Consider the following 27,345-nt stretch of genomic DNA (forward strand, 5'->3'; position numbering starts at 1 on the left):
TTGGACGTTCACTGATATACAAAATATCCCCATGATAGAAGTAAAAACTCAGTGTTTTGTTTCTAAATAGGACCCATGCTTATGTATTAGGTCTCAAAAAAAGATTAACTGTAAATTGAATTTCAAAAGAAAAACGAAACATTTGCAGGTTAGGTGAATCAAACAAAGTTTTGACTGTTTCACACATAAAACTGTAAATGCCACCTGCAGAACTGGTGGATAGATCCCAAAATAAAAACCTAAACGAATAAAAAGTGAGGAAAAAATTAATGTAATTATTTTGAGGTCGGTTCAACTAATTCTTTTCCAGTTTCCGAAAAAGTAATTTCTAAAACTTTTGTCACCTTCGAGAATTCAACAAGAATTTTTGTCCCATGTCTTTCTCTGCGAGTCTTCGTTTTTTTTGTGCATCAACGATTGAGAAGTCATAAGCTGAGTTTCATTTGGTTCCTAATATAGAGAGAAACACATTCTTTCAAGGAAAAAAGTTAGACTTTCAAATGGTTTTTTCGTTGTTTTGCAAAAGGTATTTTCAAAATATATATTTTTTCAAGTTAGTCAAGGAATTGTTCATATCGAGCGTTACTACAAATCGAAGTTCCCCAATATCCTTTAAAACCAATTCATTTTTTTATTATTTGGGATGTTGTTTTATGTATATTTGTAATGTTTGGTATTGTAATGGGTTTTTTTCGCTAAAGCTCTTCATTTCTTTCCAACAGTGAGTATTAAATTTGTATTTTTAAGGACCTCTTTGGCCTTGAAAAGGTGACCATACCTTACGAACATAGTTTAAATAGCATTCATAATCATAATTGGTGCTTTATTTGTACTTTAGGGTACTCAAACTTATGTTAAAAGTGCTCATGAACCTAGAAAATGCACCATTCAAACCCTCTGTCCAGAAAAAATCAAGTCTTGGATACTTTCTGCCAAGAGAAATCCCAAGTCTTGTGTCTTGCCTGCCAAGAGGTCACCAAGTCTTGGTTGTACTCTTCACAGAGTGACCCCAAGACTTGGACCTTCTCTTGGCAGAGAGACCCAAGACTTAGGATTTCTCTGGGCAGAGACCCCCAAGTCTTGATTTTTCTCTGTCAATAGAAACCTCAGAGATCGACTCTGGAGTGTTCTCTTAGCAGCCTTGTATTTGACATGATCAGACTCTGAATAAGACCTGGGACCTTGCCTGATTTTTTCTGAATCAGGCCTGATCGTCTCTGGAGGCTCAGTACGGGAAATGATAAAGATATACATAAGTGTAACATATATATTCTTTGCCAAACGTTTTAAAATTTGGTATCTCGCTATCATTGTTTGTAAACGAAAAAAAGATTCGCTATCATTGTTTTAAAGGTTTTATAACAAAATAAATCCTTGTTTTGAAGCTGAGAAGTCCTCGGTGGCGTTGCTTTTTATTAACGTCAGAACATATCTTAACAGAAGGTCTTAAATTCTCTCATCTTGCGTTTATTTGACTGAGTTAACCGAAACAATTGGTCTAATTTTATAAAGCAAAGATCTTTTTTTAGAACAATTCATTGTTCTTTTTGGTTGTGTCCATATGTCATCTCTATATATTCATCTAGACCGTGTAATTGTTACTTTAGTGCGAGCAAAACCAGCTCAAGTTACCACAACGACAAAATATGATATATTTTCAATTTCGTCTCCCTGTTAAATCCAAGTTCTATAACAGTAAGTTTATCTGATGTTGAACATAAAAGCAAATATAAGCGTACTGATTACTTGTTACATATTGAATCCTCTCGGTATTGACTATAAAGCCAAAAAAAATTCGAAACAACCATACAATATTAAACCAATTATGCAGGTGAGCTCTAACGTTTAAGTATCTTGAAGCTTTCTTACAATATTAAAGAAACCTGGGGCATACTAAAGCTTTCTTATGTTCAAAGCAGAAGATAACAAAAAATTTCTGAGAAAGTTTACTACGTTTTCCTTTGCTCTTCTCAAATAGGGTAGTGCAGAGCAACCCAATAAGTTACTCAGGAATAAATGTTATGTTTACTGCATTGGGGTGAGGTGTGGGGACTTCATTCAAACTACGCCGGGGGCTAAAACATTAAGAAAAAGCCCACATACCTACGACAGGATCCTCTCCCGGACAGCGTACTGGGTCTGGTCTGAATCGAACGTCGACACTGTAGAAGGTGCCATTTTTAGTGTGCAACTGTGACACTTCAACCTGTGTCTGCGATATCGACCTCAGAGTGAAATTGGTGGATGGATCGGCTGGTTCTGAAGTGACAATGAACGTTTTCAGGAAACGATATCAGTTTTTTCATCCTTTTTTGTCATGAAGAAACCGAGATAATAAAATAGATAACGATCTCAAAATTTGAGACTCTTCGATGCGGTCTTTGTGTATAAAAACAGAACAATCAGTTTGAACAATTTGAAAATTTCAACAAAGATTAGCTTTTCATTCTGATTTTTTAATTTTTCCATTAACATTCAACGATTTAGAAGGAGGCTCGGTATTGCGCGATCGCACATAAGGTTTCGAACCCGCGCATCCACATATTTGGTATAAATGTACCAAATGAGGAACAGTTTGAAAAACGCAAAAAGTCATGTATTTTTCAAGAAATAGTGTGTGAACGAAAGGATAGCCTCCAAAGAAAATCACTCAGTGGAGTAAAAATGATGCACTAGATTGATAAGATATGCCAATATTAAGAAAGCGAGTTAAGACAAACAGCAAAATCAAACAACAACAACAAAAATCAATTACATCAAAAATTTTATGTCCGTTTAAAAAAACAACAGTTAATAACAAAGTCAAAATAACTGAAACTAAACAAAATAAATTCTAATTCACTAGACAAGATATGAGACCAGTCCATAATAAGCCTTGATAACCATTAGACAAAAAAGAACAAAAACAGCCATATTAAAAGTTCTCTCATTTTTTTTTTCAAAAACAGTTATTTCAAAGACTTGTCCTTATTCATTTTTGTATGCGGATAAAAAAAGAACAACTTAAAAATTCAATTGAAATATGCAAGCAAACGCTGTCAAAGACGTAAAGCCGTATTTTGGCCCTCAAAATATGTTCGATTGAGCCTTGTTTGAACACGAAAATTGTAGTATGTGTCCTCTTTTTAATGAGACTAGGTAACTAGTAGCTAAAAAAAGGGCAAAAATAAGTAACACTTTTGTAATTTTTTCGAAACAAAACTACTTACAAACTCATGAAAGTCATTAACTACAAGATAAAATAATTAAAAAAGTTCGTTTATTCGTCCAAAGGAAGCCTTTGAGACCTGCAGTTATCCAGAATAAGTCTTATGTCTTACTAGCAGAACGCGACAAACAAATATAACAAAAATCAAAAATAATATAGTTTCTTTGCTTAAAACACCTGTCAAAGCCACTAAATTCATAACGAATTCTTCAAAATATAAGATTTTGTGACAACAATCTTTTTTAACACCTTCCCTTGTCACCAATAATGTCATATTTGACTTCTAATTAACGAGACTAGGTAATAAATAGACAATAAAAAGAACAAAATTGCGAAGTTAACAACAGTTTTTTTTATTTTGGAAAACAATTTTTTTCAAAGTCATGGAAGCCAAAAGCTATCTATTAATATCAGATTAGCCGCTCATCTATTTTTTCATGACCAGAAAATGAAATCCGTCATTATACAGGGATTTTGAACGACTAAAACGACAAATAAATGTCAGTTAAAGGAAAAATTAAAAAATTCAAAAAAAGACTTCAAGGAAGTAATGTCAAAGCCATTAAACATCTAAATTATTTTTTTCAGGATTTTTATATGTTCATATGTGTTTTTTATTGACTGCTAATACTGTGAAATGTCAACAATACGATTATGTGACGTGAAAACGAGAAAACGTGAAAAATGTGCAATCATCTAAAAATATTGTAAATCTAGTATTATCAAAATCAGAAAACCTTAACTTATGGCGTAAAACCGAAACTAAGAAAAAAATTTTAGGTCACTAGAAAGAAGAAGCATTTTTTCTTTGCTGACATTCAGCTACGAGTTGATCGAATTAAGAAAAAAAGTAGAGACAAATTCAATAAGCCATTATTTACTTAAAAATCAAATATTTTTAAATGTCAAAGCGACCATAAGCTTGCATATCAAAAAAACTAGATGCAATAATATTGAGCTGTCGCTAATGAGCTTTGATTTTAATTGTTCCTTTCTTTAATCAATATAAAATGATAAAATTGAAATAAAAAAGATCAGTTTTTTTTTAAAAAAAAGATAGACTGATTGCAATCTGAAATCTTTTTGGATTGTAACCGTCCAAGCTTATTCTAAAACTAGCCCTGCTCAAGCTGCTTGTCCGTTAGGAACACTTAATTTTCCATATGATATAGATTTAGTTAATTTGTTAGGCAGAAAATCAAAAGTAAGTGCCGCGTTTTTGATGATCAACAAGTAAAGTTAGCAAAAAACGGCAAAGTTTTATTTCCAGAGCACTCTCAACGGAAATTGAAGTAGGAATAGCCCTCTTTTGAGTCATCAAAAATATTATTAGTGGTGTGTGGTTGTGTGCTTCCAGCAAATTTAATCAAAGTTTAATAAAGAAACTTATTTTGTGCTGTTTTTGATGAAAAAGGCTGAATTTTGCAAAAATTAGCCCTAATTTTTGACAAAAAATTCAAATAAAATGAGTTGACAATTTTTTCTGTCTTTAGAAAAGAAATCAACAGCGTTATTTTTCAAAATTTTAACAAAATTGACGACATTTTCGGAAATTCGAAAATTCCGAAAATTGTGAATAAAAACAACGGAATTCACTCTACTTTTCTCAGAAGTTTAAACCTCGAAAACTCCCTGTAAAAAACAAAAATAAAAAATCTTTTTAATTCCATATTCTATGCTGAAAGAGCTTTCTAATGATACCTGTCTCAAATCTCTACAATGAATATATCGATCGGCGAAAATTGTCTGAACAAAGAAACCCATTTGAGTATATAGTTCCTCCCCCCTCAAGAGGGGTCGGAACAAAAATTCATCTATCTTTCGCAACGTTTTTGTTAATGTGAACGTTACTAGTGAGGAGTAGACTCAAACCGAAAGATGATTCAGCAAACATACAAGAATCTAGCAACATTTTGACAGAAATAGGTACAACGAAGCATTTTTCAACGGTGGCTGTGAAAGGAAAAAATATTTTTTAAATTCCATGCTTGGACTTCAAAGCAGTACTACTCATTGTTCTTCTCTCGGCTCTCCCCTCATATGTTTTTCCTCTTACACCTTGAAAAATGGTTATTAGATAGGCTGGAACACTTCGTGCCAATCACCTCTTTTTCGGAAAAGTAAACTGAAATTTTATCAAAATTTGATAAAAGTGTAAATAGCTTTTTTAAAGATATCAGGACAAAAAACCCGAAGGGGTTTTTGTCCTGATATTTTAGGTACAGAGCATTTAGACATGCCTAGTGGGCTATGGCCATGCCTCAGTAGCTCGTGGAACTTGATATGAAACAGAACAGCCGAACGTGGCAATAAATTTTACGCTTGATTACGATAAAACCTGCTTGTAATGCCGACTGCTAAAATGCAATCGGATTATTGAAGGAAAAATCAGAAGGAATAAATTGGGTTCGGTATATTGAAGCGTTGGGTATTTTGCCATTGGGTATATTGTTGTGTAGAACCTTTTGTATAATAACCGGGTCGAGGTTTTGTCAAAAAATAATGTAAGATTAGCGGTGAATAGCGGTGAAAAAAACTTTTTTCACCGCAAAGCGCCCGCATCTTTTAGCGTTCAATGCGCTGAAAGCGGTGAATTTTTGTAAGATTTGCGGTTTTTAGCGGTGAAAATTTTTTTTCACCGCATTCACCGGCTGTCTTACACAAAAGAATCTCCGTACACGAACGAGTTCGAACCACTCACCTCTTGCGTGTCACCAACTTCTTATTCCACTGCGCCATCTGTCACTTACTTTATTCATTAATCTTGTGAATTTAATATAAGCTTTTGAATATAGCGATGAATATTTGTAAGGTTTGCGATTTTAGCGGTCAAAAATTTTTTTCACCGCATTCTGCTGGTAGTGGTGAAAAATTATTTTTCACCGCATTCTGCTGGTAGCGGTGAAATATTTTCTTTCACCGCTGAAGCGGTGAAAAGAAACATTTTTCAACGCTTAAATATTTTTTGTCACCGCATTCATCGCATTGAGCGCAAATCTTACATCTTTACTCAAATTCACCGCAAATCTTACACCTTTTAGCGATTTTTAGCGGTGGCACCCCGACTCGGGTAGCATTGTTTCGCGATTTTTGCTTTTAAAATTTTGTACTCACTGCTGCATCCATCCACAGAACCCGAGGTGGAGGCGGAAGTGCTCACAATTGATCCACTGGGTGGAACACACGAGGCTGTGTAGTGCATCTTGTACACACACCCTGCCTCCAGTCCAAATACCTCAACATTCGCTGTAGTCACATTATCCATAGTCTTGTTTGACACGTCAGGACATGGGTTGCCGGCCAGGTCGTCCACTGGCTCAAAGACCAGGTTCATATATGAGAAACTGCCTCCTCCACTGCCGATTCCAAACACTTCCAGGGCACCGACAGTTGTGCTTGGGTTCAAAACGTACGTGTCAATCGGCGCCGATGGTGCTGGAATATATCAACGTTAATAAACAAAATCTTAACGTAAATAAACGGTGTTATCCACATACCAATTATCCAATATCAACAATTTGTGTTTCTTTAATAAGATAAGGTGTAAATGTTGCTTAAAACTGAGGGCAAATTATCCCTTGGCTCTTCCCGGGTCGAGGTGTCACCGCCATTCAACGCAAAATTATGTAAGATAAGCGGTGAATGCGGTGAAATTACATAAAATCACCGCTCAACTTAGTGGTGAACTTACATAAATTCACCGCTTAGAAAAAATTGTTAAAGATGTTTGAGATCAGCAAAGAATGCGGTGAAATTAATGGTGAGTGTGGGAGGAATTGTTAGATTTGCCTTCCCACGAAAACTACCCCTTAATCTTACATATTTTTGACACTTTTTCTTAGCGGTGAATTTATGTAATTTCGCCACTAGAGTAAGCGGTGAACTTACAAAAATTCACCACATTTCACCGCTAAAATATGTAATTTCACCGCTAAAAATTGCAAATCTTACAAAAATTCACCGCGCATGTTTTGCAGAAAGTAGAGTGAATTCGATTTATATTCAAACAAAAAATAATAGCATTTAGTGAGAGATGGCGCAGTGGAAGAAGAAGTGGATGACATGCAGGAGGTGAGAGGTTCGTACCCTTGTAAGGGCGGTGAAATTACATACTTTAGCGGTGAATTGTGGTGAATTTTTGTAAGATAACCGCTTAGTCTAGCGGTGAACTTACATAATTTCACCGCATTCACCACATTTCACCGCAAAATTATGTACGAAATTTGCGGTGAAAAAACTAACTTTTCACCGCTTATCTTACATATTTTTGCATTTTTTTCTCGACCCGGGTTCGGTACCAGTTCTTCGCAGTTATGTATCTTTGTGATTAATATTATAAAGATAGATCGCAGATTGCCAGAAAACAGCTGCGATATCTCCGTAGACGGTAATCTCAACAAACAAAAACAAACAAAAAATTAAACAAGAAATTAAAAGAAAAAATCCTGTTCCTTTACCTAGCTATAATGTTTGAAGCTTGATACGACTAAGCAGTTTTTTTAAAGAGAACCGTCGTCAATTAACCTTCAATTCAATTTATCTCCTGAATTGTTGTTGTTGTTGTTGTTGTTGTTGTTGTTGTTGTTGTTGTTGTTGTTGTTGTTGTTGTTGTTTTGGATTCCCAGTTGGCCTGGAGGGGCCATTGCCCCCGCTGTCTGTTCAGAAAATTGTCCAGTTGTTTCTGCAACACCCACAGTCGCAGCATAGCTGCAGAAGTTGTTTTCGGAAAACCGATTTTCCACATGCCACCACATAAGATTGATGATTCTGTTCTGTAGTCCAACTTCGCAATTAAAGTCGAATTTCTTATGTATTCTGTTCACTACTCTGGCAGTTCTGTAGACAAATTCAGTCCTTCTTTGTTCAGTTTGTGTCTTATTTAACTTCAGCGTTACTTGCCCTCTGTTGTTCCATGATTCAATGGGTAGGTTGATTTTGTGCTCCTCAATGTCCTTGTAAAGTTTCGAAAGGAGCAGAAGATCATTCAATTGGATGAAGAGGGTAGAGGTAGGCCATTCAGTAGTCTCAACTGAAGTGTAGTCACCACGGTGGGGTCCGCACACCCCTTACAGTACCCGCCTTTAAGGATTTTCGAGCTTTCGTTGATCTATTCTAGAATGATACGCACAATTCATCCCTTAGAGCAAAACGGGTAGTATGACTGATTTGTATAATCCTATTTTCACTGAGAATTTGACATTGAAGGCAACGTTTCTCCTCAAGCAGTAGAATACTTTATTTGCCTTCTCGATTCGATGCTCGATGTGCGTACTCCAGTTTAACGTGTCCGCAATGTAGACTCCCAGGTCTTTCACTTTCCCAGGGTCCCCTAGCGGTTGTCCGTTTAATGATAGACATGCGCGTGTCCCTCGAAAGTTGAGTAAATGACATTTAATGACTGCTAGTTTCGTTTTATTTGATTTTACCCATTTCCCAATTCTCCTTATATCAGTTTGGACTTCTTCGTTTGATTTACCGATGGCTAGGATTTTTAGATCGTCCGCAAAAATGAAAGGTTGGCTGAAAGTTTGAACATCGGGAAGATCGTTTGTAAATATCGTTTATAAAGAGTTCAAAGCAAGCCTATATTCTTAGAGCCATGAAAAGACAATATAAGAGCAAATATCAGGTAAGTCATGTGTGACCAAAATTTTGTTCACTCACATGAACAAAAAACTGATTCAAATAAGGGTGAAAATTGGCATCACACAGACAACTGAGTCTAAAAACTGCCTGGTAAAAGGAACAGAAGCTGATTCAATGTGAGAGTGACTTATGCGAGGTAATATGCTTGTTTGAAAAAGGTTCACAACGATATAAAAAAACTCCGGAGGGAACTTGAGGCGTCCAACAAGCTGCTAAGCAACCAAGTAATTGGAGATAAATCTAAATAAAATGAGCATAATTTGATTATTCGTAATTTTTTCGAAAATGTAGCTTTGAGACAAAATTGAATTGACGTCAGCCCGAGGTGAACGCTTTTGGTGCCAATCCCGTTATTATATGTCCTGAAGCAACCTTTCGATACCTTGCGACAGCTAACTGCATATACCAGTAATTATCCGTGTTTTTATTGCAATTTCTAATCAAGGACTGGGCTTCTTAAAAGCAGCAAAATTATCCCAAAAATACAAGCCAATCATTGCAACACCATACAAAAATGACAAATAAAAGAAAAGTTTTAAGAGCAAAATTTACTGTGGCAGGTTTAATCACTAAGTTTTGTGTTAATAGAAACATTTGATCAAGTGACGATGAAAAAAGTGAAAAAGATCTCCTATTTTAACTCTGCGACCTAGAAAAACAGATTAGGGAAGCACAAAACAGATAACAATCTTTCAAACTGACCGAATTTTATAAATAAAGAAAAACCAATTTTCAGATCCCAAAACGCTAAAAAAAATTATAAAAAAGCAATAGGGAATCATAATTTATTGAAATTGAAGTCAAAACAGTTCGAAATCTTGCTGTAGGAATAACAATGATTGAAAAAATTTGCCACATTGAAAGAGTTATATTCATCAAAGAAAAACAATAATTATCTTCGCGACAAAAAGAAGAAAAAAAGACAAAAGAGATTTCTAGAGTTTTGAAATACAACACGGAAGACGACATTAAGTTTCAGCACGTCAGCGATGTAGATGGAAACACAGAATGCATGGGAACCACACAAGACAAAGCTAAACTTAAACCATCCCTCCTTCTTGCTCCTTTCAAACGAATCTTGCTTCTTTCGAAAACCACGCCAAGACTTCCAAGATCTATGATTTCCACGCGAGTGTTTCCAATTACGTACAAGTGCCACGCGAGGGTTTTTATGATCTTGACAAAATCTTGCGCGCCCTCGCGGGATTTTTCTAGGATCTCCGAAGTCCTTGAGTGCGGTTACGCATTGGGGTAACATATTTGGAGTCTTACGCGCCTAATGTTGTTCAATTGTTTCTATACGACTTTTTGACAATTGTTATTGTTTGAAACATTAAAATGGACTGTTCTTTTTGTAATACTATAGAGATCACAGTCATTTCTCATGCTAAGCATGACCACAACATTCATCAAGTGATTACGGCATGATAGCGGGAGCAGTTCATGATAAAAAGTCTGATTAAAAATTGAAAGAAAGGAGGCTGAGAACCAGAGTTTAAGTTTGAGTGTATCCGCAAATTTCAATTGCTTGTACGTATATTATAGCTATTAATATGCAGAGTAATTTTGCTACTCGTTTTATAGAAACTTGTAACCACACTATGTTTAATGATTTCCATTTATGTTTTTATTCTGTCACTGTTTGTGTTCTCAATGCAGACTATAGTCGAAAGTAAGCAATAAAGTCTTTGGATTCGACCAACACGTACACTTGAGTTGCGAAAATTGAACTTGAGTTTATATAGAATTTGCCTTTAACGCTTTGCAAGTTATATTTGTCATTCTTTTCCTTCGTTCATTTTAGCAAAAAAAAACTTCAAATCTAAAACTTCTCCTTTTAGACATAAATTTTTGATTTCTCCTTTTAGTAATTTTTAGTTTCTCAAGTATTTTCTTTATTTTGGTGTAGTTTTTGTATTTCCCTGGAGTCCTGCTTTTCTAATTTCGAGAAAAACCAACTTCTCATTTTTTAAATTATTTTTTAAGTTCACATGATATTACATAATTCACTGGAAAAATCTTTTTCTTTGTTTGTACTTTCCTAGTATTTTGGGGTTTTCTTCCTCCAATATTTGTTATAATTTTGTGATGTGTCTATCTGTTCTCCGCTGAGAGGTTTCATGTGGTTTCCTTTTCTAATATTTTCATTTTTTACAGAATTACTTTTTCCTAATTTTTTGTGGTATTTTTTTGTTTCCAGTATATACGATTTTTTCGAATTTGTTTGTGATTGTTTTTTGTGCCACAATAATGTTACCTGATAGCTTGTTGTATTTTCTTATATCCTTAGAGAGGTACTTTTTTGATAAAATTTTTTGAATAATTTTTTACAAGTACAAACGATTTTTAGCTAAAATTAAACTATAGTTAAAGCAAAACCATTGACAGATGCCAGATATCGAATAACAGTTGAATTGCAATTGTGTCACAGAATCAATCTCAGATCTATATGAAACAGTGACGTATTTTTACTATCTTATTTAATGACAGTTAACATTTCAATCAGATTTCACATATCAAACAGTTCGAAATCTTGCTGTAGGAATAACAATGATTGAAAAAATTTGCCACATTGAAAAAGTTATATTCATCAAAGAAAAACAATAATTATCTTCGCGACAAAAAGAAGAAAAAAAGACAAAAGAGATTTCTAGAGTTTTGAAATACAACACGGAAGACGACATTAAGTTTCAACACGTCAGCGATGTAGATGGAAACACAGAATGCATGGGAACCACACAAGACAAAGCTAAACTTAAACCATCCCTCCTTCTTGCTCCTTTCAAACGAATCTTGCTTCTTTCGAAAACCATGCCAAGACTTCCAAGATCTAGGATTTCCACGCGAGTGTTTCCAATTACGTACAAGTGCCATGCGATAGGTTTTTATGATCTTGAAAAAATCTTGCGCGCCCTCGCGGGATTTTCCTAGTATCTTGGAAGTCTTTGAGTGGGGTTACGCATTGGGGTAACATACTTGGAGTCTTACGCGCCTAATGTTGTTCAATTGTTTCTAAACGACTTTTTGACAATTGTTATTGTTTGAAACATTAAAATGGACTGTTCTTTTTGTAATCCCATAGAGATCACAGTCATTTCTCATGCTAAGCATGACCACAAAATTCATCCAGTGATTACGGCATGATCGCGGGAGCAGTTCATGATAAAAATTCTGATTAAAAATTGAAAGACAGGAGGCTGAGAACCAGAGTTTAAGTTTGAGTGTATCCGCAAATTTCAATTGCTTGTACGTATTTTATAGCTATTAATATGCAGAGTAATTTTGCTACTCGTTTTATAGAAACTTGTAACCACACTATGTTTAATGATTTCCATTTATGTTTTTATTCTGTCTCTGTTTGTGTTCTCAATGCAGACTATAGTCGAAAGTAAGCAATAAAGTCTTTGGATTCGACCAACACGTACACTTGAGTTGCGAAAATTGAACTTGAGTTTATATAGAATTTGCCTTTAACGCTTTGCAAGTTATATTTGTCATTCTTTTCCTTCAATCATTTTAGCAAAAAAAAACTTCAAATCTAAAACTTCTCCTTTTAGACATAAATTTTTGATTTCTCCTTTTAGTAATTTTTAGTTTCTCAAGTATTTTCTTTATTTTGGTGTAGTTTTTGTATTTCCCTGGAGTCCTGCTTTTCTAATTTCGAGAAAAACCAACTTCTCATTTTTTAAATTATTTTTTAAGTTCACATGATATTACATAATTCACTGGAAAAGTCTTTTTCTTTGTTAGTACTTTCCCAGTATTTTGGGGTTTTCTTCCTCCAATATTTGTTATAATTTTGTGATGTATCTATCTGTTCTCCGCTGAGAGGTTTCATGTGGTTTCCTTTTCTAATATTTTCATTTTTTACAGAATTACTTTTTTCTACTTTTTTGTGGTATTTTTTTGTTTCCAGTATATACGATTTTTTCAAATTTGTTTGTGATTGTTTTTTGTGCCACAATAATGTTACCTGATAGCTTGTTGTATTTTCTTATATCCTTAGAGAGGTACTTTTTTGATAAAATTTTTTGAATAATTTTTTACAAGTACAAACGATTTTTAGCTAAAATTAAACTATAGTTAAAGCAAAACCATTGACAGATGCCAGATATCGAATAACAGTTGAATTGCAATTGTGTCACAGAATCAATCTCAGATCTATATGAAACAGTGACGTATTTTTACTATCTTATTTAATGACAGTTAATATTTCAACCAGATTTCACATATCAATTGCAATTTTGTTAGATTTCGAATTGTTCTTAAGAATCGCAAATTTGAGCATTTCGACGAACTTGTCAGAATTTTGTGAGCAAACTTTTGGAAATTAGATAGGAAAATATTTTGTTGGGCTGCAATCACATTGGGATTCCACATGACAGGTTGTCTTCGAGGCCAAGGTAACAGTTGCAAATTTTGACATTGCGCCATTGCGACCTAATACTTTGACTACTAAATTTTAAGAACGGACGTACTGAATGAGATCATGATTAGCAAAAAAACTTAAGGAAACAAACTTAAGGAAAAAAATTAAGCATTGAGCCGATGTTATTACAAAATTTATTACGAAACAAAAACAAAGCAAATTTAGTGAAAAAAAAATTGAAAATTAATAATATGTTTACAACCTTTATGCCGCAAAACAAGTAAGACTTTTGTTTGACTTAGCAAATTAAAAAGTAAATTCAATCGTCACATTGTGCAACTAAATCACAGAAAACTATTTTGATTAATTAAAAAATCTTAAAATTTTTGTCATTACTAAATAGATTTTTAATCTGTTTTATACTCTCAAAGCAACATAAATGTTCAGTGAAAATATTAATAATCATATTAAACCAGACGAAATCAAAAAAGATAAAAATTAAAATTTGGATAACCGGAATTAAATTGAATCAGTAACTCTATAGTGTTTTCCAGTTTTTGCAAATTTTTACCCAGTTTTTGTCGAGTGAAGATACTCAGTAATGATCATATTTTACTTTACTCATGATCCGATTCGACTTCGTTAAAGATTAAATGCATGCAGACGATTTTCAAACGTGATCAGGTTTCATTAAAACTTTGATCACCGACCTATTACACAGTTAACACTATTCACCCTTGAGCTCCACCTTGAGCGTATTCAATTATCTAGCCATTTTAGTGAACACCTTAAAGTGGGAATAGATTATATCGGTTTAAAAAGTAAATTGGCCTTAGGACTGCTTTTTAAGGCCTTAGAACGATGATTTACGATTTTGAGCTGATTTTTAATAAAAAACGTGTGATTTCTGTAGCTTACTTGTGCAAACTTGCATGGTCGCAGCTGAACTGTTGCCTTCGCAGAATTTGCCCTCATCTGCGGCAGACACCTCTTGATACACACTAATAGTGTATACTGACCCTGCAAAGTCAAACCCACTCAGGGTCAGGTCTGAATTTGGGCCCACAGCTCCGTTGGTTGTTATGTCCTCTGGCCCTGAGTTCAACCCATTAACTTCAGTTTCAACGTCGTATTTGGCAAAAGGTTCTCCATTTGAGTCGCTTATTCGGGTTTCGGAGCCAAGAAGGGTGACTGTTGTCGTGGTTGAGGTGTAAGCGATTCCAGATGTTGAGGGGACAGGTGGGGCTGCAAAAGACGCAATGATACAATTTAAAAAACTAACAAGTTAATTGGGAATCGTATCCCGGATTTAACCGTTTAGTTTCGGAACATTTCTAATCAACCATGATTTCGCCAGAATAAAATTTGGTTACGTTCAACCTAATATTTCACAATCATATTCTTCATATTATTTCTATCGATTTTTTTCAAAGTCCGGTAATTAATACACTGCCAAAATATCCTCAATTATCTATTGCTGGCCACAGAATTGAACCCGGGTCGAGGTATCACCGCTAAAAATTGCTAAAAGATGTAAGATTGGCGGTGAATTTGAACAAAAAAATCTGATGAATGCGGTGAAAAAACTTTTAAGCTGTCAAAAATTTTTATTCATCGCTTAAGCGTTAAAAAAAATTCACCGCTAAAAATCTCTTAAGCGGTGAAAGAAAATTTTTCACCGCTACCAGCAGAATGCGGTGAAAAAAATTCAGCGCTACCAGGATGCGGTGAAAAAAAAATTTTACCCCTAAAATTGCAAATCGTAGAACTATTCACAGCTAAATTCAACGCTTATCTTGAATTCAGAGGAAATATCAATGAAGTAAGCGACTTTTTTTTAAGAAATCCGGTTAATACGGTGAAAAAAAATTTCATCGCTAAGAATCGCAAATCTCGCAAAAATTAATGCATTCAACGCTGAAGGATGCGGGCGCTTTGCTGTGAAAAAAAAATGTTTCACCTCTATTCACGGCTAATCTTACATTAATTTTTGATCAAAACCTCGACCCGCGAATGAGTGACAAAAATGCGACCTCGAAATCAGTTCTTGAGGCCTAACAGAGTTCTATAATAGCATTCCGAAATTTTTCACGCTTCATACGTGGCCATATCAAGATAACTTTTCAAAAAGTCCCTCTGATGGACCTCTGGTGGCATTAATACCCACGAACTCTTTAAAAATTCCAACTTGTATAGACAGCCTTTGAAAATCCGAGTTTACCAGGTAAATCAGAGTGACAAAATGTAAAATGTAGTAGAAGTTGGTATGTCGGATTAATCAATTGTGTGTTACACATGTGTAATCACAAGACAGAAGAGGACGGTTGCACAATTGATTGCCACCTGCAGTTCCAAAACAACGTTTCCGCGCATGAAATTTCAAATTTCTGTACTTTGCATTATGTTGCCGTACTTACATTGCGACAATATGTAACTTGTTTTGTATTCCAAAGAGATCTTTGCAACACTTAGAAACGGAAAAAAACGGTTTGCAAAGTTTTATCATTTTTTTAAAAAAAATTTCTAGTATTAATTTCTTACATTGTATAAACTTCCTTCTTGTATAAACTTCTAAAAATCTTACCCACGAAAAAAAAACGAATAACATCACACGAATTGCTCTCGAATGATTTTCAGGGCACCCTAAAAATGTCATAAAAGAACTAGCACGACTTAGACAATTTTATTATGTGCAGAAAAATTTGAAACCTAAAAATCAAGGTTATTCGATTCATTCTATGAGCGAAAAAATATTCTAGAACAAAAAAAAGCCCATGAGAAAATTTGCTATAAAAGGCACACATTTTAAAAACAAATCATTACAGTGCAGAGGTATACCCAAATCGTCACGGGCAGATATGCCCGATGTGTGTATCTCGTGTTCGTTTTTACTATGTAAATACATTGAAAATGGTACAATATTGCGGAAAATAGCTACTTTTGAAGAAACCGGCAAAATGGAAGGCAATATCGTATCCCGTGTTCGCAAAAGTGTCCTAATTTTAGCCGCGGAATGCCAGTACAAACTTAATAACCTATTTTTCGCGCGAGTTGTATCACGCATCCGCTCAATTTACGTATCAATTTTTTGAACACAATGTAGCCCGATTTCGCATATAATCCACAATTAAGCCTAACTTAATTACTACTTATTTAATTAAGCCTTACTCATTGCTACTAGTAGTACTTTATTACTACTTTGTTACTACTTTTAGTACTTTATTACTACTTATTACTACATATTAGTACTATTTATTACTACTTATTAAAATTGGCCAGTCCCACATTGATATACAAAGCATTTGATGTGCGAGGGATTACTCGGGAAAAAAATCGGTTTTTGTGGTTGCATTTATTTAAAGCACTTTAAAGCTTTGAAAGCTTCAATTAAATTTTTATAAAAGTGCTTATTGCATGCTCAAAATGCTCGCGAATAATAGATACCTGAATTGAGCGGAAACGTACTACAAGATTTGTTACCTACTTTTCGCACCGAATGTTCTTTTATTTCGCAAAATTGGCGGAACCCCTTTTGCGAAAAGTAAGATACAAAGGATGTCATCTAATTTCGTTCATTTTATGTAACTAATTTTAGAGCCAATTTTACTAAGGCGGAAATTTTGGGGTATACCTCTGCTCTTTATTGATACCAGCTAAAGTGGTACAGATTGAAAACGGGACGGTTGCAAAATCGCGACCTCGCTCATAATACTTTGCGGCCTTCAAGACTCATCAATTGTTTTGTTTTAACAACAGACCTAGTTTGGATTGAGAACACTATATAGGTCACGCAAAATTTTTTTAGTCAAGGTAGGAAAAAACTAAAACTTTTCGATAGCAAGAAAATGTTTAGAATAAAAGCAGTCAAATTACAAAATAAGATAGACACCATTACAACAAGTTTATGGACCCATATTGTGAAACCACTGCCAATAACAACCCTCAGTTGATTCTACAGACGAATTTTATAACACTGCTATTACTGTAACCCCCAGGATACCAATACTTGGAAAACTAGGTACGACCGTAGTACGGCACCGTATAGGTCTTGAATGAAAACCGTACTAAGATCTTGTAAAGTTGACTACGGTCCATAATACGGCCGTAATAAGTTTTCTAAGTTACCGTATTAAGGCCGTATCAAGATCAATAAGGTGCCGTACTAAGGCCTTACCAAGATTAATAGGGTTTTAAAGTTAAAATAATAGCTGGAAAATTGTCGGAAAAGGATCTAGTCACGTTGAAAAACCGACTCTTTGAGACTTTTCCCGTATGTTCTGGGTGTGTTTCCATCCTCCTTTATCATCTGGGCTGGGGACCGGCTACGGTGGAGTTAAAAACTAAAGCTATAGGAGAATTGAGCACAGCACTAGATAAAAAACTAGGCTCGAAAAGCTCTCTCCTAAACAGACGATTTTAAGATAAATTAATACAAGGAAAATTGTCGGAAAAGGCTGCAGTCACGTTGAAAAACAGACCTTTTGAGAGTTTTCCCGTATTTTCTGGGTGTGTTTCCCTCCTCCTTTCTCATCTGGGCTGGGGACCTGCGCTTCTGGGGACCTTTCCCTATAAACCCTGCGCTGGTAATTAGGGAATTATTTACCAGCTATGTAAGTGGTACTGACAGTTTCATGTTAAAAACAGTGCTACTTTTATCTGATTCACTTAAACCGGAAATTTTTTTTTCAAACTTCATTTTAGAGCTAATCATTTTCGAGACTTAATACGTAAGCATTGGTCTTCTTTGGAACAAAATCTCAATTTTGACGCTTTTGATGGATTTTTAGAATTGAATGTTTTTCTGCTTGATCAATGACATGAACTCTAAAAGATATCATTAGACTTCCAAAGTTCGGTACGGCCTTGGAAGAGGCGTAACAGGTCTTTGCAATTTCGAACTGTTTCGAGATAAATTTTTTGACCATCAGACCTACCTGCAGAGCAAATTAAAGTTCGAAAACATTACCTTAGAAAAATTACAAAACTTGATACGGCCTTATACGGCACCGTACTAAGTTTTGTAATTTTTCAGAGATTTAAAACGTTACACCCAGTGCCATAAGGTGATTAAAAAATGACTTGTATGAGATAAGCGATAGATTTAAAGTCGATTTTAGGAATTTATAATTTACAAATTGGTAATTACATCAATTGGCTACGGTGCCGTTGGAAACTTATTACACCTTATACGGTGCCGTACAAAGATTTGTAAGTTTTCTACGGCAGCTTATAAGTCTTAGTAAGTTTTCAAAGTTTCGTCTAAGTTGGGTAACCTGGGCACTGTCTAATAAACAAACACGCACGCACACACACACACACACAAATACACAATCACAAACACACACACACACATATATATATATATATATATATATATATATATATATATGCAAAAAATTTCAATGTTTTTCTTCTGTTGGTTTAACTGAACTTGTTGCGTACACTATCACTTGAAGCGAAAAAGTTATAAAAAGGAATGCATATCTTTTGTTACAAAAAATGAGACAGGAAAAAATGTTGTATCTCAGGAATAAAGGTAGCATGCTATCTTTATAGTGAAACTCCTCTCTTAGCGGATTAAAACATCAAGCTCATATGTAAAAAAAACTTTTATAAAAAGTTACGTGACACTGATGAAATCATTGAGAAAGCTGGCATTAATCGAGATTTCAGGAGCGTTTCCAGATTCAAGCCAAAATCTTGAAGTGAGTTTAGCAGAAGTTTAAAACTTTGCATAAAACAAGCAAGTGCAAGTTTCAATTGCAAAATTTTTATACACAAGGCCAGATGTAAACTTGCGAGGTTTTTATATACACTGTTCATGACTGATAAAGTGTTTTATACCAAAAGTAACTTTGAAATTCTGTCGCATGAAAAATCATAACCTCACTTCAGCAATTTAACTAAAAATTTCTTTAGCTCAGCAAAATTTTCCTCTCATGGCATTTTGTCCCGCTTTTACTTTTCAGACTAAATGCCACCTGAACACATGATAAAGCTAGTTAAATTGCTGAATTGAGGTTAAATTAGGTTGTCTACGAGCCATCACCAACAACGACCCAAAAATGCATAAATTTGATCTTTCCCAAGTATATCGGTAATATAGTGTAGGAGTATAACCCAGGCCTAGGCCTCGATTTATGAAAAGACTTTAAAAGTCTAGTAGGGGGCCAATATTGACTATAATTACACAGTCGAGCTTCCTAGTTAAAGTCCAGCTAATATATTTTCATGGCTCGAGCTTAAGTCTTTTCATAACGAAGAAAGTCAAGCTAGGGTCTTTTCATGGGTCCACCAATAGTCATTTCATAACCAACAAAGTCGAGTAAATGTCTTTTCATGGGTCCATCATTAGTCTTTTCATAAGTCTGTTTTTTTTTTAAAATCAAAAATTTTTCGTTTTTTTCTGCTTCTGTACATACAGAAGCATAACCGGAGCAAGACTAAATAGCTTTGCACCAGAGCAGTCCAACTTAAGAAACAGTTGGAAAACTGCCAAAAGCCTTAAGATCTGCGTCAAGTCTTAAGATAAAGAGATATAGCAGCTCCAGTATATTACCACAATACTTGATTCAATGAAACCAGCTAGCTTAAGTGTATTGGTCCTAGTCCAATTCTGGCGTTATTCAGTTTGTTTTCCCCTACAAAATTATGAAATATCTTTTTCAAAAATAATGCAGGTTTTTGAGTGATTAGGGGTTCTTCTGAATCGTAAAAAATGAAGGAGCATGCAAGCTGACTACCTTATATGCAATACTGCGCGGACAATTTTAATTGCAAAAAAGCAGACTTATGAAAAGACCAATGATGGACCCATGAAAAAACTTTGTTTGCAAACATTGTGTCGAGCTTAAGTCCAGCCCAAATATTGGGTCAAACTAAAGTCTCTTGTAAAATTTTGGATCCAGCTAAAGTCTTTTGGGAAAAATCTGGGTCGAGCTAAAGTCCAGAATGTCTTAAAGTCCAGCTAAAAACTTTTCATAGCTCAAATGAGTCGAGTATGGTCTTTTCATAGTACATTTTGGTCGAGCATTGTCTTTTCATAAGTCTGTACCTAGACCTGGGAACAAGGTAAGAGCAGGTCAAATCTAAAAATTGGGTATATAATTATAGAAGAAACGGAGCAGTGGTCTTTCTTATGTTGTACATGAGGTGAATATTTTCAGAGTCAATTCTGTTTCGCCCCCAGTGTTTTTTTTGCCTTCCGTTTTAACTTATGTGTTGTTGTTGTGTTATTACGTTACCTATATAAAGAAATAACAACTGTGCCGGAGGTTGGCTTAAAAATTATTTGCCGGCTAAGCTGGTGGTTACAGACCTCCTTTTCAATAGACCTGATAGTATTTGTTATCCTGTTATTAGATCAAAAACTAACGTGACTCGCATGTCGTATTGGCGCTTGTGGTTGCCGAGGACGTCAATACCCCCATCGGTCCACAATCTGTCCCCCCACTAACTCCAAGATAAAAGTTGACGGTGATGTCATACGGTCCACCATCAAAGGTCAAGTTTGAGCTGAATGTATGCGTGGTGACAGATGAGGAGAGATTTGAAGATGTATCGTATTGATTGTTGTCGGTTAAAACGGACGCATCCCAATAGTCGAATTGAGATTGATTGTTGTTTTGAGTCACTGTAATGCTTGTTGAGCTTGCTCCCACTGCTGATATAACAGGTAGGGGTGGAACTGAAATAAACTTTTTTCCTTTTTTAATTTTTTTCATTTTTTTTTGCAATGTTTTCCATTTAGAAAGTGCTTCTGACAAAGTTTTTTGTTTCGTGTTTCAGTTTGCGGAGACCAAGTAACCAATATACCATGCAAAGGTATTGGTATTTTCATTTTGTTAAGGGCGACTTGGCAGGCGAAACTTCTGTGAATATAGACCTGTACGGGATTTGAACCATCATCTCTTACATGTAAGCCTATAGTGTTTCAACCTTATAACAAATTTCGAATAGGAGGAACGACTTGCAGTTTTTTCTTTTTTATTTTTTTGTTATTGTCCCGCTTTTTCAAACAGTTAAATATCATTCAGTTTCCTCTCCATCGGTAAAAATTTATTTTTCGCGTTCAATATTCATGAAACGTTTTTTTTACAAACTGCGCTGTAAGATGCATTGAAGAACGGGTCATGTTGGATCTTTCAATCTTCAAGATCTGGTGCGCCAGTATGATGCACCGGGCTCATTTATCATTAGTTTTCTAAATGGAAAATTTCACCGTCAGCGGAAAATTTCACCGAAACAAAAAATCTCACGGATGGATCACGGTCATAAATATCAGATCCCATCCACGATCATGATTAATTTTAAGAAACACAAACGCCCTCAACGGAAGAATTTTCTCACTTTAAAAATTCGTTATGCTGCAAAATAGTTATATACAGTGCACCTCAAATACTTTTCTATAATGTGAAAGAAGAATAGAACGGAAAGTGGTATCGAGTACCCGTTATGATTAGCAAAGAAAACAATGTAGAAAAATAGTTAAAAATCAAAGCTAGAAGATTTCCGGAAACGACTCGAAAAATCTTAATTGCAAAAAACAGCTCTTTCATAAAACTATTACACTGGAATTAGTTACAAAAATCAAATCTGCAATCAATTTCAAATTAAGAATTATTTATCACCAAAAACAGATGAATAAAAAACTGAAAAATTTAGTTGTTTCTTAATAAAAAAGATGTGCACATAAAAACGAAAACCTCTCTTTAATCATATTGATATTATTGAATGGTGATTGTACCACAAGAAAGGTTTAATAAGCTCCCAAACATGTCTAATTTTGAAGAAAAAACAAAAAACCACCAAAAATTTCAAATTACTGATTATTTTTGTCGAATTTCTGATCAAAAGTAATAATTTATACAATCAACGCCGCAACAAAATTGATACCTCAATCTATTACCTCAATCTATTACAATTGATACTTCAATCTTTCACTGCCCTATTATTGCGGTGAATGAAGGAAAAGCGCAATAAAAATAGCTTATAATGCCTAAAAAAACACCGAACTGGAAGAAAAAACCTCCAAATTAGCATAAAACTAAGACAAACAAGTGAAAAAATCTAAAATATTATCAACACGATTTTAAAATTGTTCAGATAGCCTATTCAAACTCTTTAACCGGAAAAAATAGTCGAAAACAAAAAAATTCACTTGTTTGCAGAAATGTAATTACGTCCCAGACGTAATGTACCTCCTACTTAATTAAATAATTATGCCCTACAGTTTTAAAGCAAAAACAGAAAAATAACATGAGAAAACTAAATGAGAGAAATTGATATGGCATCTGATAAACTTTAATGAAATTTCGGTTCCAAAAATTTAGGTCTTCTCAAAAGTTTTTCTAAAACATGTAGTTGCAAAAAAAATTCCAGATAACCTGATAGAATTGGTTAATAACGTAAACAAACCCGGAGAATGTAAGGGAGAACACGAAAGACATAATCAAAACCTAATATTCTCTAAAATAACTCCCACCAAAAGGCAACTACCACCAGAAGCATAAAATTACAAAAACTAGGCGAAAAAACTTAAAAAACAGAAAACAACGGTAAAAAATTGCTCAACTTAGTTCAGGTTTCTGTAACAAAAAACAACAAAAAACAACTCAACATAATATCAATGAAAAAAACAGACATCCAAAACTACTACTATGTTTAAGCATAAAACTTGACAAAGGCTATAAACATGAAAGAGAATAGAAAACAGCTAAAAAAAAACTTAAAATAATTCAAAATGGTTTTTAAAAAATCTCAAAATTTTTCTACAAGTTTTTTATTTGCTCAACATAAAAACAACTCAACATAATATCAATGAAAAAAACAGACATCTAAAACTACTACTATGTTTAAGCATAAAACTTGACAAAGGCTATAAACATGAAAGAGAATAGAAAACAGCTAAAAAAACTTAAAACAATTCAAAATGGTTTTTAAAAAATCTCAAAATTATATCTACAAGTTTTTTATTTGCTCCAGATGGTCAAAAATGTTTTCAGAAACAGTGCTGCTAATTTAGATGAAAGACACAAACAGTTTCTTTTTTAAAAAACGAAAGGTTTAACAAAAAACTGCTTTGAAAATACCACACATGATCAAAAAAATTGTTCACTAAGCCAAAATTTTTTCGCCTGCTATTTTAGTTTTATCTCAAAAGAGTGACATGAACAGACAACCAAAGCACTATACATTCTCTTTACTCATAGAATTCTGACCTAAACACTTCGTTTTCACGCGTTGACTTCCTGTTTCGATAACACTTCAACAAAAATAACGATAAAATACGCTACAACTACAATCTTTTTCGAGTCGTAAAAAGGCACTACTCCAATACTGGTCCTCGAATCGCAATAAAAATATAAATGGGACAGCAGGAGACCAAATTAAAGTTAAAATTTAGGTTAAATGGCTGCGAGAAATAACCTGCAAATCAGAGTATGTTCAATCATAGGTATTTTAATACTTTCAGAGCAAATTCTCGTTTCTATTTGCCTAATTGAACATGGCAGCGGAGTAGGGTAAAATCCAATAATGGGCAAGTACCAATGAGTTTTCACAAAAATAGCACAAACCAAGAAAATGATGGCTGTTTTAATGTGCTTTGATTAGATTTTCCCAATAAATCGCACAGGTCTTTGCGCAGATTAACTCAACCCCTTAAATACTGAATTTTGCAAAGCATTTTATCAGACAATTACCTAAAATTTAAAGCAAAGCGGAATATTTAAATTTTCAAGAAAGGTGTATTTGTACTGTTTTTTTTTGGTAAATTATAAAAAAAAATTTTAATTGAAGCTTTTCTTACGGTTACAGCAAACTTGACTTATTTATTCCTAAGCTCATATCACATATTGCAAACATAAAAACAAAATACTGACAAGCGAGAACACAAGTATTTAAATTTTGGGGAAAATTTTGTTGTTTACTTTCAGAGTTCCTAATATATATAATTTTGCATCTTTGATCGGCGCACAGTGCAATTCCAGCATCAGTTAGGTTTGTTCAGGTGGTTTGTCACATCCTGCAAATTTAAATTTTGTGAATATAGTGTTTCTTTTTGTCAGAGCATGATATCTTAAAATAATAGGATAAAAGTTTAGTGGGAATACGATAATCTAACCATGGCTTATAGCCAGCGAATATAACTTATTAAACAAAACTTCAAACAACGCCAAGAAGCGACTACTGTGAAAGAAGTTGCTCTCACAATACATGGTCGTTAATTGCAGCTAATAGTATTGTTATCCAGCCTCGCTTGGTGAGAAGGTGAACAACTGGAAAGAACGAGATGAAAAGATAGCAGTTCCAAAGCAACTGAAATAATTATTTTTTTTTGCAAAAATTACTGATTATCTGAAAATGAATATTCTCATCAGGTAGAATCAGATATTTCTTGATAATTTTTCTTAGTGCAATTTTCCTGCCACACAAGTTCTTATCGTGGGACCGAACTGAAACCAAAACTATATTCTATATTGTTGCATTATTTTTGTTAAACATGTTACTTTGCTTAACGATAAAGAACGGTATCATAATTCACCACACAAATAAAATTAACATAGCATAAAAAAACTGCTATAATAGTCCTTTTTAGAGTTTCAAAGAGTGATTTATGGTTGCCGAATCCAAAGGTAAAAATTATTAATTTTAACATTAAAAATTTTAGGTACTATTAGCATCCTAATAGCAATATCAAAAATAAGCCTAGCTGGTTGTAGCTTTTCTTTAGTCGGAAATGAAGTTAATTTTGCAAGATCTTGCAAGATTCTGGCAAAATCTTGCAAGACGATGCATCGTCTTAAAATTTTTTTCCTAAATCAGGCAAGATGTTACAAGATAAACTTTTTCTTGCAAGAATCTTGAAAGGTCCTACATGAACTTTTGTTCTCGATCTTTAAATGAACTTTTGTTCTGGACTAGGGTATTGACAGGAACAGACAAGGAGGCTCGGCATGATGTTTGTATTCATTATAGGTTGTAAATTGGTGGTCGATCCCAACTACTATTAAATATTAGCGCTCAATCTATTTTTGCACGCTATGTTTCTAACAGCACAGATAATTCAAAGTTTTTCATTGTTGCTTTTTTACCACATAATAGGTTACAAAAAACTTGCCAAGGACTCAGAAAAAAGCATCACAACCATATAGAAAACTGCGCTCTTATGCGAAGAAGTTATATTACTGTTGGAAGTTACGAATGTATTAATGTATCCAAATGTTGGATACATTAATACAAATGTTGGATACATAATCATTGACAAAATGAAACGAAAGAAAATAAAAATCAGAAGTTTTTTTCCGAGGCATGAGAAAACACATCTTCGAACTTCATGTTCAAAATTTTCCTTGGTTTTTGACATCTTTTTCTATTTTCGTCATTTTCTATTTTCATGTGTTTCAGAGTTCATTGGCGAATAAGAGGGTTCCGTCAGCCTCAAATTTTCTTAGTTATCTCTTCAAAAATGAGATAATTAACTCGCCTTAGATCTCTACTCTATAACTGTATATGAATTATGCTTTTGTTTTGACCTAATTTTTTTGATATATGCTTTTTTAACGCGTTATGTCTATTTGTAGAAATTTTGCGAGATAAAGTTGTCCTTGCATGATCTTGCAAGATAAATTTTTTCCTACGAGGTCTTACGAGATAAACTTTTAGTCTCGATTAAGTTTCTTTTAGTCTCTATGAGAATAATAGGATAGGGTGAGAGACAAAGTAGCTTTGTCTTTTGCCTTATCCTACTTCTTCCCTTTATTCCTTATTCAATCCCTTAAACATTCTTTTATCTCCCAATTAATTTGTCGATATAACCGTTGCATTTTTCCCACAAATTTTGGAAAAGAAGAGCCGCAAAAGACAAGTGTGATAGCTCCAAGGCTAAGAATTTTCTTTTATTGCCTAACATTGACAAATGCGCGCGAATTTACAGGAACCAAAAGTATGTATTGTGGCGTAATAAAATCGAAATCTCATAAAATTTTCCTAAATTCTGACTAAACGGCATACTTTCTTGTCTCAATCTGTTAACGTCTCTGAACTAAGATGGAGCGATAGAAAACGTGTTAAATGACCGATTGTGTTAAATGGTCGATACGAAACGTGAAGTTATTAAACTTTTATATTTTTAAAATATTTGAAAGATTTATAAAATATTTATATTTTTAAAATAAATTCTTAATGACTTAACAAAGTCGAATTCCGATTGGGGATGAATAATCAGTTGGAAAATGAACTCACGTGTGCATCCTGTGATGGCAACAGGGTCACTCTGAAGCGGATCATTAGATGGAATAGTAGTTTTGCATAGTATAGTGGCACCGCTATTTAGTCCCCCCAGAAAAGAAACGATTGTGATGGTGTAGGAAGTGCCAGGTGTAAGTCCCCGAATGTCAACATTCGCAGCAGTGTTGACTGGTCGTGAGCTGTATGATCCTGAACGTGGATTTGGATTGATTCCAGTTACTTGCCAGTGATCCAGGAGCTCGCCGTCAGCTTCAGATACTCCACTGCCTGCTACTATGATGGTGTCATTGGTCGATGTCAATGAGTCATTGGCCACAACTGGTACTGATGGTGCTAGAGCCGCAGAAGATAAATTCGATTATGTCAGAATCTCAGAACATTTTCCATGTTTTTTCTGCGCCAGTATAATGACAAAGTAACACCTCCCCTCCCCCCCCCCCCCCCCAAAAAAAAAAGAACTTGACCAGGTTTGGAACCTGGAACATTATTAAGAATTACAACATGACAAATAGTGAAGTTGCGATTTGAACATTTTAAGTTGAAGCCCATTGCTTGCTGAAGCCGGTCGAAAGAGAAAGCATCAGTTTTAAGCTTATCAACACATTATAACGGTTTATAAATAAAATTGTCGAATCAATATACATAGAACGGGAATAAAACTTAGAAGAATAAAGATTAAAACTTTGAAGAATAAAGCATAGAATAAAACAAAAATCTTAGAACACGAAGCAAAAAACGAAGAGCTCTAAAACTAGTTCAAAGCGATTCGTGGTTTCTTAAACATATTTAAGAAAAAGTGTCGCAAACAACTGTACTTTATTAAAGTTTTGGTCTAAGTGTTTTTTACTACTTTACCAAAATAATTGCTGTA

The 27,345-nt window shown here is 34.3% G+C and overlaps 1 protein-coding gene across 1 annotated transcript in view; it reads right to left on the bottom strand.

Annotated features, from left to right (window-relative positions):
* Positions 1–27,345, bottom strand: part of LOC142343000 (uncharacterized) — a 175,788-nt gene that overhangs the window by 33,244 nt on the left and 115,199 nt on the right. Inside the window, exons 10-14 of the mRNA XM_075394682.1 lie at positions 26,469–26,807; positions 20,599–20,910; positions 14,142–14,468; positions 6,323–6,643; positions 2,104–2,259 (exon numbers count right to left, since the gene is read on the bottom strand). Coding sequence (XP_075250797.1) covers positions 2,104–2,259; positions 6,323–6,643; positions 14,142–14,468; positions 20,599–20,910; positions 26,469–26,807 — 1,455 coding nt within the window. The remainder of the gene's footprint in view (positions 1–2,103; positions 2,260–6,322; positions 6,644–14,141; positions 14,469–20,598; positions 20,911–26,468; positions 26,808–27,345) is intronic.

The sequence above is a fragment of the Convolutriloba macropyga genome, chromosome 7 (genome assembly GCF_964194025.1).
Source record: "Convolutriloba macropyga chromosome 7, txConMacr16.3, whole genome shotgun sequence".
NCBI lineage: Eukaryota > Metazoa > Xenacoelomorpha > Acoela > Convolutidae > Convolutriloba > Convolutriloba macropyga.